This window comes from Dendropsophus ebraccatus, chromosome 5, assembly GCF_027789765.1.
Source record: "Dendropsophus ebraccatus isolate aDenEbr1 chromosome 5, aDenEbr1.pat, whole genome shotgun sequence".
Classification (NCBI taxonomy): domain Eukaryota; kingdom Metazoa; phylum Chordata; class Amphibia; order Anura; family Hylidae; genus Dendropsophus; species Dendropsophus ebraccatus.
Window position 1 is genome coordinate 42,907,569 of NC_091458.1, and position 17,031 is coordinate 42,924,599.

At 41.6% G+C, this 17,031-nt stretch overlaps 1 protein-coding gene across 1 annotated transcript in view; it reads right to left on the minus strand.

The window, feature by feature from the left end:
- The window catches only part of LHFPL6 (LHFPL tetraspan subfamily member 6), a 126,503-nt gene extending 109,791 nt beyond the window's left edge, over positions 1-16,712 (minus strand). The window contains exons 1-2 of the mRNA XM_069969952.1: positions 16,532-16,712; positions 8,914-9,462 (exon numbers count right to left, since the gene is read on the minus strand). Of these exons, the coding sequence (XP_069826053.1) occupies positions 8,914-9,298 (385 nt within the window). The 5' untranslated portion in view covers positions 9,299-9,462; positions 16,532-16,712. The remainder of the gene's footprint in view (positions 1-8,913; positions 9,463-16,531) is intronic.
- Between the last annotated feature and the right edge of the window lie 319 nt (positions 16,713-17,031).

A 17,031-nucleotide genomic window follows, 5' to 3' on the forward strand; every position in this document is an offset into this window, starting at 1 on the left:
AGTGTTATATCCCTGCCTACACAGACCAGATGGCATTCATATATTAGTTCTGATTTCCAGCTCCTGTTTGATGCTGTGTCTGAGCTGTCTTCTGGTGTAGACTTCTCCAAAATTAATCACAGTATTCGACTTTCCATATCTTTTTATCTCATAAGTCACATTATATGCTGTAATATTCAGCTCTCTTGTCACCGCCTCAAACAGGGGGTTTAATAGTTACGGGACGTAGCACCAAGCTGTGTGAGATACAACTTCACATATGGACGGGTTCACATGAAGTATTTTGGTCAGTGTTGCATATACATCAAACATATCCATTGGCCACCAATGAACCAGCAGAGGCCAAATAAGTGTTCTCTTGGCCTCTATCAAGTTTATATATGTTATTATACCTTTTTTGCTGTATGGCATAGTGCTATCCCTTACAGAGGCATTCAGCAATAATAGGATACATGTTTTTCTAACCCTGCAATCTACACCTAGGGGGTAGGTTTACACAATGTAAAAATGACAGACATCTTTCATAACAATGGCCAGCATTGTGCAAATAACGTCAGTTGTTTAAAAAAACAAAACAAAAAAAAACGGCGTTATTTGCACAGTGATGGCCGTTATTATGACAGACGTCCATCATGATTACATAGTCTGAACCTAACTATACAGGGACATCCATCAGAGGTAAATGTTCAAGGGGTTGGCCACTTCATAGTAAAACTGTTCCGTGTACAATTTTAGTAAGTGTACTCACTGTATATACTGACAGCAGCTCCCTGTGTACCTCATAGAGCTAAAATTAGGCTCCCCTTCTCCAGGCTATGCTGCCCTGCTCCATGGTGAGTCTGTCCATAAGATGGCTGACAGGGGAGAGCATGTGACCATGCCCCGCCCTCCCCCCCAGTGTCCACCACAGGCATATACAGGCTCAGTGTTGGACACTGGGGGGCGGGGCATGGTCACATGCTCCTTCATGTCGGCCATCTTATGGACAGACTCACCACAGAGCAGACCTGCACAGCCTGGAGGAGGGGAGTGTGATTTTAGCTCTATGAGGTACACAGGGAGCTGCTGTCAATATATGCAGTGAGTACAGTAACTAATACTGTACACTGAGAAATTTTACTATAAAGTGGCAAACTCTTTTGAGGATTTTCCCAATGGACAATGCAATTGCATTGTAAAAGCAGAATAACCATTATTCAATGATAAAGAGGAAGCCCTGCGTAAACCTGTAGAGCAGCAAAGCCTCTGTAAGATATATGTACATGAATTCTGCTGCATTGTCACATGCAGGAGATTTGCTGGATAAGATACATCTGCTGATTGGTGGTTATCATCCTGCTGAGACTTCCTGCTGTGCTAGAGGAAGAAAAAGCTGCTTCATTTATATCCTGTGCTCTAACATACTTATCTGGCTGTGTTAGATATCTATTATTCTCAATAACTGGTAATAGAAATATCCGATCAAATCATTTTGCATCCATTTTATTCATGGATAATTTGCATATTTTATACATGAAGAGGGCGGCTTTTGCATTTGAGTAGGTGTAACACTGCAGTTCTTGAGACAAAGCCAGAAGTGGATTCAAAAGAAATAGAAATAAGAAATATAAAGGACGGACTTATATATCTAATTCCTGCTGAATAATATACAGTGTGTATAAAAGTAAGTATTATAGAAAAGATAATTTTAATTCTGAAATAAATCTAAGATACGAGTACCTAAACTGTGTAGGTAAGTCCTTATAGATGAGACACCTACAGTTAAAGGGAACCAATCGCCACGATTGTGCTGATATGGTTCCTTGCAGCACAGTATAGATCAGCAGCACAGCTTGCTGAGCATATACCAGCGGCGGCTGCAGCAGTAGCTTTACATGGGGAAAAATATACTTTATTATTCTTCACAAGGCTCAGAGAAAGGCGGATAGACCCATTAGTGGCCTCGAGAAGGGCGGATAGACCCATTAGTGGCCTCTTTGCCAGTCAATAATCCCTGCACCGCTCGCTGACAGGCAGAGAGCCACGACCAGTCAAGGGCAGCTCCCTGCCCAAATGACTAGTTGCCGCCCCTCTTCCGGCCTTGTGCGGCTTAAGAAAACATCTTTTTCCCCTATGTAAAGCTACTGCTGCAGGGACGGCTGGTATGTTCCACAAGCTGCACAATAGATCTATACTAGGCTACAGGGAACCATGTCAGGCAGAGAGCCATGATCTATACTGTGCTGCAGGGAACCATATCAGGCAGACAGCCATGATCTATACTGTGCTGCAGGGAACCATGTCAGGCAGAGAGCCATGATCTATACTGTGCTGCAGGGAACCATATCAGGCAGAGAGCCATGATCTATACTGTGCTGCAGGGAACCATGTCAGGCAGAGAGCCATGATCTATACTGTGCTGCAGGGAACCATATCAGGCAGACAGCCATGATCTATACTGTGCTGCAGGGAACCATATAATGCAGACAGCCATGATCTATACTGTGCTGCAGGGAACCATGTCAGGCAGAGAGCCATGATCTATACTGTGCTGCAGGGAACCATGTCAGGCAGAGAGCCATGATCTATACTGTGCTGCAGGGAACCATGTCAGGCAGAGAGCCATGATCTATACTGTGCTGCAGGGAACCATATCAGGCAGAGAGCCATGATCTATACTGTGCTGCAGGGAACCATATAATTCAGAGAGCCATGATCTATACTATGCTGCCGGGAAACATATCAGCACAATTGTGCTGATTGGTTCCCTTGAAATGAGTTGCTCAAGATTCTTTAACAGAAACAGCACCACTCATTTCCACAGGTTGTGTCTGGTATTGCAGCTCAACTTCACAATGGTGCTGATCTACAATACTAGACAAAAAGCATGGACAAGGAGGGCGCTGAAATTTTTTTTTTCTGGTTGTCCTTCAGTTACCAGACATAAATCTTTACATACCCCCTTCTGCCAAGGAATGTCCACAGAAACAGAGGGTTCACAAACTTTTATCATAGAAATCAATGCTTTATTTTGTTCATTGTATCACATATTCTATGACCTCATACTAGACTACTGAATGCAGAACAGGTTAGCTAATGTCTAAAAATCCAGTGCATCCCCCCAATGATGAGTTCCAAGTATCTCAAATGCAGCGACATGTCAGGCAGAACTATCTGACTTGAGGAATTTCCATGGATGGCTGACGTCCGAGCCGCCGGAGCACAGAAGCAGCAGAGTATGCACAATCACTCCTTATTAAGAAGTTAATGGAACAATGCTGGCACCACTTATCTGAAGTTCAAAGGGACTTGTGCTTTGTACTGGGTCTGTTTAGTTTGGCGTGTTCAGTCCATTATTAAAAATAGAAAGCATTAGAAATGATTATCCATATTACAATCACTTAGCACAGTATAACTTCCAGCGCGACCACATCCCAGTGCAGTCAGTGGTATTCCGTCTGTTTGTCTATACTGTAGATTAAACACATGCTGTTTTCACTAATATAAAATAAATTCAGGACAATTGAAAACTAAACATAAAAAGCCAAGTAAGAATTGGCAAATAGAGCGCTGTAGGTCTATGCAGAAATGTAAGAGAAGTGACAACTTATTCTATATTACATGATCTTTCATAGGTTGACTTCCGTTCTACAGGCCCCAAAGAGTTAAGTGACCTCAGCTACACCTGCATAGAAGAACAGCGAGGATATGCAGATAATGCAGCGCTGTGCATAGCTAAGGGCTACAGAATAGCTTTAAGGAATAGCTTCAACCCACACAATGCCAAGATAAATAATCGCATAATAAGAGACTAGTTCTCTGTAAACGTTATCCATGAACTTCTAAGGTTGAATTCACAGGAGGCAAATTTGGTTTCCACAATTTTAATCAATTGCATTAATCTGAATGGGGTCAGATGAAGGCAACATAATCCTCAGCGGCTGAAACATAATCCTCAAGTGAATTTCTACTGAATTTCAGAACTACAGGACTAGAATCAGAACAGATTAAGGGTACGTTCACACTTACCAGATCCGCAGCTGATTTTCTGCTGCGGATCCGCAGCGGATTTCATTTAAATAACTGAACACAGCATCAAATCTGCACCATCAAATCTGCTGCAGATCTGCTGTGGATCCTGTAGGTGTGAACGCACCCGGGGGCTATGTTCACACTACGTTTATTTCAGTCAGTATTGTGGTCCTCATATTGCAACCAAAACCAGGAGTGGATTAAAAACACAGAAAGGATCTGTTCACACAATGGTGAAATTGAGTGGATGGCCACCATTTAATGGCAAATATTTGCTGTTATTTTAGAACAACGGCTGTTGTATTGAAATAATGGCCGTTATTTAACGTTATATGGTGGCCATCCACTCCATTTCAACATTGTGTGAACAGATCCTTTCTGTGTTTTTAATCCACTCCTGTTTTTGGTTGCAATATGAGGACCACAATACTGACTGAAATATACGTAGTGTGAACATAGCCTAAGGCTGGATTCACACTACGTATATTTCAGTCAGTATTGTGGTCCTCATATTGCAACCAAAAATGAATAAGAGCGACAATGAGAGTTTTAGCAAGGAAGGGACGGATTTTAGAGATGTTTTTTAGATGCAGGTGACAGGAACGTGAAAGGGATTGAATATGGGGAATAAAGGACAAATCAGAGTCAAACATAACCCCAAGCGTGCTTGTTGTCTAGGGGTTATGGTTGCACCACATAGAGAAATGAAGATGTATCATCCCTGTTAAAGGGGTTATCCAGGCTTAGAAAAACATGTCCAACTTCTTCCAGAAACAGCAATCTTGTCTCCAGTTTGGGTGGGTTTTGCAACTCATTTCCATTGAAGTGAATGGGGCTAAATTGTAAACCACACCTGACGTGAAGACAAGAGTGGTTCTGTTTTTGGAAGAAAGTCGTTGTGTTTATCTAATATTGGTGCTTCCATGGAAGTCAGAGATCCTGAGTAATGGTATGAGCCATCGATAAATGCTTCCAACCTAGCTGCCCTAGGGACCCACTAGAAGATAACTAGAGGTAGAAATCTCCTTTAACAAGTCTTACTACAGGAAATAGCAGAATTCCCCTTATATCATCACGACCTCTACAAAGGTTCTTAGCCAGAGGCATTTTACTTTTATGTAATAGAGGCAAGTCCTGGGTGGCGTATAACATCCCTACAATGTACAGTAAGGGACACATTATCCTATATATAATGCTATTGAGCTTCTCCAAAGTGCTGCTTAAGGAGTTGTTTAATCAATGTGATTTTGGGACGGCTGGAATAAACGTTTTACTGTAGTAGTTATCTGCCAGAAAGCAGAACCCCCTGAGTCTGTCATTGGACCGCATGCGGTACATTCCCTGAAAGTGAAGTGATTAATAAGGGGGGAATATAACAACATGTCACATCTGGAGATTTGTCATTAGATCACGGCACAAAGGAACGCATGGTATCAGACAACACTCATGAATATTTCATGCTTTCGGAGGCTTTTTTGGTGCATTGGTTATAAACTGCAGCCATTCATCATTGTCTTGTTTCCAGTCTGTAGTGTGTAACATGTATCAACATTCACTAATCTAAAGATCATCCATTATGTGGATCTAGCAATTATAAAGTCTAAACCTTCACCGTCATCCTGACTATTAATTCTCAATCCTGAAGTACAGACCAATGGGAACTGTAAGGATTTAGAATACAACATTGTATAGATGTGTCAGTGCTCACGTATTCCTTATCAACTACCGTGGAAATAATATGCATTACATCAATGAGGAAGCCGGCTGCAGAAATATTCTTACAACCTTAAGCGCACTTTCACACATGCCGCTTTGATGCAGTTTTTTAAGGAGTAGATCAAAAAGAACAAAAAGAGACGTAAACTCCCATATAACTCTTCCCTTACCATTCATGCCTTGTAATCGCTTTAAAAACTGCATCAAAAGGCAAATGTGAAAGCATCCTAACAACTAGTCATGCTATCTTCTACCAACCCTGTATGGAAGAAGATATGTTGTTCAGTAGTCTGGAAGAGGCGGGTGAGAATACCCCGTGGGATAAACAATGGAAGCCATATTGGTTTTAAGAGGTGGGGGCTAAAAAAAAGCCTGCCCCCATGCTTCACTCCTCGTCATGGCGCTCAATCAGTCGCTATAGAGACCATCTTCTGCAAGTGCTGATACGGGGACAGAAGAGCACAACTATGTGCTTCTCCCAGCTACAAGTAGTACAAGTACAAGCAGTAAGACCAATCAAAACTTTTCACATGTCTGCATGATTTCATCTTTTTTTCTTTTTTTTTTAAAGGCGTATTCCCATCTTAACTAGCATAGTTAACTTGTAGGGCTCATCAATTTAAATACTTTTGCAACTACATTCATTTAGCAAAATCATCTCCTTCTCTTGATATGCTGCTCTTTCCCTCCCATTGTTGACTGCTTGTTGCCTAGATTACTGACTACCACTCTGCTCTAAAAACAGTGGTCTGGCATATACATATATATATATATATATATATATACATAATAATTATACATATTTATGTATATATTACAGCATATATTGGCTATGTTCACATAAAGTCAAAAAAAGAGAAAAGGCAAAGTTTTTTTCTATTTTAAAAAACGTCTGTTATTGCCACGATGAAATTGACCTCAATGCAATGAAGTCAATGGAATCATGGACGTGTAATGCACAGTGTACAAAATGACGGCCGTTGTTTTGTTGACCATTATTTTCGGATGTCTTTCGCAAACAGCGGATGTTATTTTTTAGTTGTGTGAACATAGCCATTAACTTTATTCCTAGACATATACACTAATATATATATATATATATCAGTCTGACAGCTGCTTTTAGAGCAGAGTGGTGGTCTGTAACCTGTATAATGAGTTGGGTGAAGTAAATGGGAGAATAAGAGCAGTATATCAGGAGAAGGAGACAAGTTTGCTAAACGAATGTATTTGCAAAAGTATTTATCCTGACGAGTCCTACGAGATTACCTATGTTAGTTGAGATGAGACTATCCTACTAAGTGACACTTTGAAGTGATAGTTAATCAATGCCAGTGTAAAATGTGTATGACATAGAAAGTAATAATTAGGTGAGCGGATGGGCTATGGAAACTTTCATAACAAAAATGTGCCAGTAGCAAAAAGGATAGCAATTTGTTTATCCCCTAAAGATCTACACAGCTTGTACTAGCAGAAAGGACATGTAATACCTTGCACAAATCCCTGTCCTAATGTCTTCATGTCCCTGAGGGCTCTGATGATTTTTTTTTGTGTCTTTTTTTTAGATTCTTTAGCTTTCACATCCTAGTACTTGACCTCACCTGTTCTTTATGTTACAACGCTATTAGCTTTAATGCAGTCTATTAGCAAGGTCGGCTTTAATAGCATAATATAATGTAATATACTATACACAGTTATAGTCTAAGCATAAGGATATGCTATCATAATCTTTTTGTGCAAATCATCTGAATCCACTAGTCCTGATGACAACTCTTCCTCACATTCACCACCATCCATTACAATATCTTAGTAACCTGCCATCAGTAAAGATAAGGCTAGTGATAACCTATGTGTGTAGGAAGCAGTGACAACCCCATCAAGTCATCTTATCTGTAAAAGATAAAATCACAGCAACCACAAAGAAAAATGCTGTAAAAATCTCATACTAGAAAATAAACACTTTAACCTATTCGTAACTTTACATGTAAACTGCCCAACTCTGACTGCTTTGTAGTCCATTCAGGATTACTATGTGACGATGAGAGAAGTAGATGAGCTGAACAAACCCCACACATGGAGATTCAGTGCACACAGTCTAGATAGCCTAGATAGCACTTGCTCCGGCAGAGTCAAAAGCTAGATCTGCAAGTAAACATTATAGTAATTCATCTCCACCGGATCAGGACTTTCATGAACACTAGGGGCTAATCCGCACATTGTTACAAAAGTTCAAGCAAGCATATTTTGTTAAGCTACTATATAGACAGCGGGGCCTATGTGGGCATTAGGGCAGTGCCCAAGTGGCTATGGTGGGGGGGGGGGTACCAAGGTCAATAACAATATTTCTTAACTTTAGCGTCTACAAAAATAAAAAGCATAACTTACAAGTGCTCCTCAGATGCAATTATATTATTGCAATAGTGGTTAGTAAGTGGTGCATAAGTTTTAACACAAAAAGCCCAGAGCACCTTCTGTCCACCCCTGACAGAGATGCCAAAGCGTGAGAGGATCCTTTGTTTTTCATACTGCAACTAAAATATGATGCACTTTGGCTCCTAGATTGATAATTTACTTTTAAAAAGATACTAACAAACAAACACATGAAGAGGTATGGACAACACTGAAAAACATTTCTTAACTATCATAGCTTCGTACCTATTATGGTTAACAAAAAAACATGTTCTTTTTAAAATTTTGCTTAGTTTCTCTTCTACAGCCTTTAGAGCAGGCTGTATGACTTCTATTTTCTGTATATACTGTACTTGCCTATATAATTCTCCACTACAGAACACCTTGTATCTGCTCTGCCCTCTTTCTACAACCTGCGTGAGTTGCCCTCCAGGGAGTCTCTCCTCCCTATGCAGAATCTGAACTGGTGTGCCACCCTCTCCCTGCTGTTACCTCTCAGAAAATCCACCTGACAGACTTGTTATGTTGGGATATTGTTAATAAAAACTATTTAGAAACTTGTATAATTTTGTATTCAGGAAATAAATGACCCTTAAAAAAAATCAGTGCAAAGTTATCCATAGCCTTTAACTGTCTTGACAAATACTTAAAAATATTGATACTCTATGGACACAATAGACATTAAAGTAGACCTCTCGGACTTCCTGACCTGTCTCATACACAATTCTGAAGTATATATTCAGCGGATGAGAAAAAAAGAATATTGAATGTGAAACTTACCTCCAAGAAACTGTATCCCACCAGCCACTCTTCCTACAGTCCTGGAGATAAGCTCAGAGACGCAGCATCCCATGATGGCGGTCAATGCCACCAGAAGCAGAAGACCACATCCAAGTCCAGTAACCACTGTACAGATTCGCCACTCAGGGCTTGGAATGGCTTGGAAAGAAGCATAGCGACCACACTGTTCCACCATGACCGTGGTCTGCAGGCTCTCATCTCGTACAGGGTATGAACATCTCCGGAAAGTACCAAATGACACCGGCTTATCCAACTGAGAGCCCAAGAGCCAATAAGGCATGAAAAATCCCACGCAAGACGCTCCAGCACACAGGAAAGACAGCAGTGCCCAGATCACCCCGGTACATGTCAAACTGGATGCCATGATGCCCAGCCAACAAGGTAAACTTCATCAAAGGTTAAACAGAGTTAAAACAAGCAAGGTTATCCAAGGGAAAAGAATATGTTGAGCAATTCCCAAACAGAACGTAATCCTGCACGCTTCAATTTCCAGAGGCTGAAGTCAATACTGATTCCGCTGAGGGATTCCTGAGGAAGGAGGAAAACAAATATAATTATTGGTAGGAAAGCAAATAAAAGCCGACTAAGCTGATAAGAAGGAAAAATGTTCTTTTCATGTGAAGTCATGTTTATCTATGGAGAGAAAGGAAGTGCATTATGTTAATGGGTTATTTCATGTCATATAAAAAGTACAATTATCGGCTCCGGACTTCTTATTACATTGGATTTACCATAGGGTGAAAGGTAAAGAACGACTCCAATGTCCAATGTGTAAATTAAATTTGGTGACACAAATGGGTCGTGGTCTCGGGATATTCAGATGGAGCACAATACAGGACAGGCATCCCTGAAAGAAGGCCGGGGACTTCAAAAGACTCTTTGTTAGAAATTGTTCATCCAGATGACATATAATCAAAGGCAAAAAGTGTTTGGGTTTTTTTTTTCTGCCAAGCCAAAGATTGGTGAAGAGCCTTTATTAATCATTTCTAGCAGGTAAAACACACAGAAATAGCTGATTTATTAACAGAATACTATGAAAATATCCCGAGGGAAGGTGTCTGTATATAAGAACCAATCTCAGTGATCACATGGTATGGTCAGTTGTGGAGCTAGGCAGCAGGATCGATCACTGGATCGCCCGTGTAGCCTCTTCCTGCAATTAGCCTATTACACGGGGAGACGTGCGGCCAAGAGCTGATGAACAAGTATTTGCTAGTGCTATTACATGACGATACTGGCCTGTTTGGCTGATAATCACCCAGAGTAGTAGAGACCTTAGTTTAGATTTAAACGAGTATAATATAGGTAACTTAATAGACCAGTATTATGGTGCATTTACACGGAACGATTATCGTTCGAATTTTCACGATAATCATCGCATTTGAGCAATCATTGGCTTGTGTAAACACAGCGAACGATTTAGCGACGAACAATAAATCATTCATTGTGATCTTTCAATAAGTTCTCCAATCGTCGTTACTCGTTCACTGAAAATTCGCAGATCACTTCCTGTCAATAGTCTTTCACCGTTTTACCCTATGTGTGAAATAGGCTTAAGCGATCTCAAAATGATCGCAATAACAAATTTTCCAAACGGTATATCGCTCCGTATAAACGCTAATCATCATAAAAAAAACACATCGCTACTTCAAAATCGTTAATCGTTTGATTGGGCGAATTATCGCTCCGTGTAAACGCACCATTATGGCTGCAAGTTGTGGCCAACCATGTGTCTATCAACATAAACTGACAGCATCTACAACAATGTCATTGGACTCACTGTTGGGCCTGGACCTAAAGGGAAACTATCAGCAGGTTAGAAAAATCTAACCTGCTAATAGCTCCCTATTGCACAGGAGGCACCGAAGAGGAAGGTATGTGTCTTACATTCATCCTTGGCACTGTTCCCCTGCAGTTTTAATGTAGTGCTCTGTCCGGTAAGTGAGTTAGGAACATTGCCCCGCCCTTATATCATCAGTATGGCCCGCCCATGGCCAGCATGCTCCATTGGTAATTATTAGAAGGGATGGGTCGCCAGGGGCAGATTTGGGCTATGGGGGTGGGGCAGTGCACCAAACGGTCTTACCGGTCCGAGCAGTAAAAGACTAACTGCACGGGAACAGCACATAGGATGAAGGTAAGGTCTACCCTGCTGACAGTTCCACTTTAAGACAACAATATGAGTGCAAAATTGCATTTGTATTACGAGTATGTGAATACAAGTGCACATGGGCAAAAAACAGGTGTATTTCATCTCAAAAAATAAAATATTTTCACTTTAAAAACCATGGGGGAGATTTATCAAACATGGTGTAAAGTGAAACTGTCTCAGTTGCCCCTAGTAACCAATCAGATTCCACCTTTTATTTTCCAAAGAGTCTGTGAGGAATGAAAAGTGGAATCTGATTGGTTGCTAGGGGCGACTGAGCCAGTTTCACTTTACACCATGTTTGATAAATCTCCCCACATGTCACAATGATTATAAGTAGAAACTTTTTGTGAAGAAGTGATATGTGAGCTTCCTTCTGTAAGAAATGCGTTTTTTCCCCCACTGAAATCAATAGAAAAGCTCACATGCTTGTTCTGTATTTGACAAGGTTTTTGTGTGTTTTGGCATAAAACTGTGCCAGAAACCACATCATACACCTCACAAAAAACACTAAAAATATTCTATTTGTGAAATAGTTGGGGTTTTTAACCATGTAAACATGCCTTATAGTATATAATGACAACTGCTAACTATATGGATGAACATGGCCTCTGGGAAATAAGGGTAAAAGGAAGAGTGAAGAGACCCCCATTGGTGTGAATGGGGTCTTGGTAGCCATAGCCAAACAGTGGGGGAATGTTTAAAAGGGGTTATATTTTATCCCTTATCAACAGAAAAGGTGAAAAGCATCTTATCAGTAGGGGTCCAACCACTGGGAAGTATCTAACCTGCTGATATCCCCCTATAGTGCACGGCGCACTGAGGATGAAGGTAAGTTTCTTACCCTGACCCTAAGTGCTGTATGGGATATTTGTAGATTATTTTACATGCTATTTAGGCTTTTTGCATGCCTCAAAAATTACCTTCATCCTCAGCTCCCCGTACGTTAAAGGTACATATCAGCAAGTTAGATGCTTCCCTTTAAAGTGACTCTGTACTCACAATCTGACCCCCAAACCGCTTGTACCTTTGGATAGCTGCTTTTAATTCAAGATCTGTCCTGGGGTCTGTTTGGCAGGTGATGCAGTTATTGTCCTAAAAAACAACTTTTAAACTGGCAGTCCCGTGCTCAACTGGCGTGGCCTAGATTGTGTATGCATTAGGCTGGCACAACCTCTCTGTCCCTCCTCCCCATCCTCCTCATCATTAGGAATGCTCCAGGCAGATTGCCTCCTATTCCCCACCTGTGTCAGCCTGGCACACGGGCTGGATCGTTAAGGCACCTGTGCAATGTTCAGCATGGAGAAAATGTTTCAGTGGCATTCCTAATAATGAAGAGGGTGGGGAGGAGGTACGGAGGGATGGTGCAAAGTTAGGGCACAGATACTCCCGTTGGGCACTGGGCTGCAAGTTTAAAAGTTGTTTTTTAGGACAATAACTGCATCACCTGCCAAACGGACCCCGGACAGAGCTTGGATTAAAAGCAGCTATCCTAAGGTACAAGTGGTTTGGGGGGGTCAGATTGTGGATACAGAGTAGCTTTAAATCTTGGGATAACCCCTTTAATGTCACAAAAGTCCCCAGTTTCCCCCTTTTATCACTGCACAGCAACAAAACGATGTTCCCTATGTGATGGCAGGGGTGGCCTTGCGTCCTCCATAGCAAGTGAAAGGAATTTATAATATGTCACATCAAAGCGGAGATTATAAAGTGAATCAGTCACCTCTCCGCACGCAGAGCATTAAGTGCAGGGGAAACAAGGTAAACAAGAGATTGTATTTGTAGGGACTGACAAACCCTTTGACATTACTCAGAGACTGCTCTTCCTGGAAATCTCACAAACCTCACAAATCTATACTGCCACCGATCTGAACAGCCCCGTGCCTAGACTGCTTAGAAAGCAGAATCCCAGGGCTGAAACAGAAGAAGCCATCCATCATATATTATAAGAAGAAGGAGCCTTAGTCCTAACGTTTGCCAGTTTTTCCTGTGGCTTTGGCAACTTTACCGCCACGGTTATTACATTACTTTTACAATTTACATTCTTCTTCCCCCACTACAGAGCAGGCACATTGTACGCGGTGCAATGATATCCACTGACAGTATACATTGTGCTGCTCCAGTATATTCCAGCAGTGAATACAATGATTCTCAACTTCTTGTTTTTTTCACTTTTTTTTAAATGTCTTGAAACACTGTAAATAATGAGATGTATATCATGGGTAGGTAACAGAACCTCAGCAGGCCCCTCATACATTTACTATGCACCCATCATCCACACACTACACACAATCCCTTGAGACACAACTAACATACCCAAACACATAATACTGACACTGACTGACACTGACAGACTGACACAGACACTGACTGACAGTGACACACTCGGGCACAAACACACAGCACTTACAGCTCAGTCTTCTCCCTCTTCCTCTTTGGCTGCTCTCCACACTGTAAGGTTGAGGACCTTCAGGTCATGTGACCAGGTCCTTCAACCTTTTCTCTCTCCATACAGTTCTGGCTCTGTCTCCTGTGTTTTCTGATGTTCAACCCACTCAGGCTAAACATTAGAGCACCGGGCCCCTCTCCCTCTCTAGGCCCCTGGAGGTGCTGTGGGCCCTGGCACTTGCCTGGGTAAGCCCTGTGCTGATGCCAGCCCTGGGTATACAGTATAAAGGTGAGCTTCACACTATGGTAGGAAGCTTGCAGCCCTGCGCCACAAAATATGGCCGTAATTTTGAGTGAAAATAATACAATCTGTGAACACGTGGGAAAAAACTGTATATCTTGCAAAAGCAGGCTGTAAATAATGAGCATGTTTATTTTCGGATGACTGGATGAATTATGGCCATTATTCTATATGATGTGCGCCCTGCCGGCCAATTTCCCATTAAGTGCTTTGTTACGTTGAAAATACAGCTGTTTTTAACCCCTTAGTTTCGTGTTTTACCTTTATTTTATGGTGTGTCTTATGACTCATAATCTCAAAGGCCTCATTATAAGGTGTTCAGAGCTGATATACGCCACTGTCCTAGCTGCTTAGGTCTAAACTATCTCACATTTGCCCCCAAACCATCTGCTGCATAGTTGTTCCTCTTCACTTCCACTTCTGGACCCCAAAGGTTCCTAAAGCAATCACAGACTAAGAACTCAGGCTCCTTTTTCTGCTTTATCATTTGACTTTCTAAACCGCTTCCTACTGGAGTTCAAAATTATATGGGAAAAAAAAATATTTTTATATTAATAAAATAAAAACCTCTTGGAGCTTCACCTCCTGCCACCGTGAGTATTCAGCCTTCACATGTAACCAGCGGAGAGTATAAGACTATGGGGAAATGTCCCCACCTGGAGGATCAGTGCTGGTCGAGAAATTCCTATTGGACGCAAGTCATGATAGAACATTGTATAAAGGGAAGAGTATAAACAACTGCTGAGTGTGATGGTAAACAGAGCAATACATAAGAATAAACACATAACAATGAGAGGCGGATACATTGTATTATTGTATACTATGAAACTACTATATCCTATGTAACTACTGTATCCTATGTAACCACTGTATCCTATGTAACCACTGTATCCTATGTAACCACTGTATCCTATGTAACTGTTGTTTCCTATGTAACTACTGTATCCTACTGTATGTAACTACTGTATCCTATGTAACTATTTGTATCCTATGTAACCACTGTATCCTATGTAACCACTGTATCCTATGTAACTGTTGTTTCCTATGTAACTACTGTATCCTACTGTATGTAACTACTGTATCCTATGTAACTATTTGTATCCTATGTAACTACTGTATCCTATGTAACTGTTGTTTCCTATGTAACTACTGTATCCAACTACTGTATCCTACTGTATGTAACTACTATATCCTATGTAACTATTATATCCTATTAAACTATGTCCTATGTAACTGTTGTTTCCTATGTAACTACTGTATCCTATTGTATGTAACTACTATATCCTATATAACTATTTGTATCCTATGTAACTACTGTATCCTACTGTATGTAACTACTGTATCCTATGTAACTATTGTATCCTATGTAACTACCGTATCCTATGTAACTACTATGTCCTATGTAACTGTTGTTTCCTATGTAACTACTCTATCTTACTGTATGTAACTACTGTATCCTATGTAACTATTGTATCCCATGTAACTACTATGTCCTATGTAACTGTTGTTTCCTATGTAACTGCTGTATCTTACTGTATGTAACTATTGTATCCTATGTAACTACTGTATCCTATGTAACTATTGTATCCTATGTAACTACTATGTCCTATGTAACTGTTGTTTCCTATGTAACTACTGTATCCTACTGTATGTAACTACTGTATGCTATGTAACTATTTGTATCCTATGTAACTACTATATCCTATGTAACTGTTGTTTCCTATGTAACTACTGCATCTTACTGTATGTAACTATTGTATCCTATGTCACTACTATATCCTATGTAACAATTTGTAGCACTCGTATTCCTTGGAAAGCCTCCCTCCCCTGCTCCCTTCCCTCTCATCCTTGTACCTCATTGGCTCTAGGTATCTTCTTCCCACACTTGTCCAGGTGCCAGCTCCGTCATCTTGTTATGGTGATCCCGCTCTCTGATGCTTGTGCAGGTTTATAGGTAAGATCAGTCACTTGGGATATGAGCTCAGCATCACTAACAAATCCCAGCACCCGGCTGCTGCCGCTGCTGCTGTTAGTAACCCTATGCATGCTGGAAGATACCACTGATATGGTATGCATTATGTGCCATAGATCCAGGTGTTGTAAAACTACAACCCCCATCATGATGGGAGATGCAATGCGGAAACAGTTGGAGAGCCACAGGTTTGGGGGCCACGGATCTACAGTACGTAAATCTTATATACTGTATATGTATCTGCACTATGGAATTACTCTCTAAAATCACCCCCAGGTTCTTAGTATACGGGTCTGACTCTTAACACAATGTATATACATTGTAAACACTATTAGTAGTTATTCATTGTTCACTATACATTGAGCTATAACAGGGGTAGGAAACCTTGGCTCTCCAGGTGCTGCAAAACTACAACTCCCATCATGCCTGGACAGCCAAAGCTAAAGCTTTGGCTGTCCAGGCATGATGGGAGTTGTAGTTTTGCAGCAGCTGGAGAGCCAAGGTTTCCTACCCCTGAGCTATAAAAGTTTGGGGACCACAGCTGCAAATATGAAGGAGTGAACAGAACAAACCTATATATACCTATATATAGGACTGTAAAGTATATGGGAACGTTTAAGTCCCATATGAACCTCAATCCCTCCTCCCTGGACAATCCCTTTAAGAGCCTTTCACTTCTGAGACTCCAGATGTTCAGAGCCAGGAGATCCCAGCTGTAGCCCCGGCTCTATGACAAGTACCGTCCATAGTAAACTTCACACCAGGGCAGTAAGAGAGGGGCACTCACCCCAGAGATGCTGCATGTCCTCCTCCTCCTCCAGCGCTGGAGATCTACAGGATCCCACAACTCCCGGCTTCTTGGAGATCCCGTCCCCCGGGCAGAGATCGCAGCAGCCGGTGTAGTGTCCCGATCCCTCCGCTCCTCTCCCGCCGTCCTCCCTCTCAGCCCCGTACACAGGAAATCTTATTACTACATTCCGAGAGACTGGGAGCACAGGGAGGGGGCGGGGCCGCGGTGTCACACTCACAGGGGAACCGTCAATCACTGCAGGCCCCGCCCACCAGGCTGGGAGAAGAGGCTGAGAACAGGGGAAGAGGACGGGAGCTGCGATGTGTGTGTACTGTTATATACCGTATATATCCATATATATGGTATATAACAGCACACACACACAGTACACAGTGGGAATTGTGCCACTTGTCACTTTAAGCATCCCCAGAAGTTGCGGCCGCTGTGCAGCTTCTAGGGACGCACCGATCACTGCGATGTTCTGCCCTCTCTCTGTA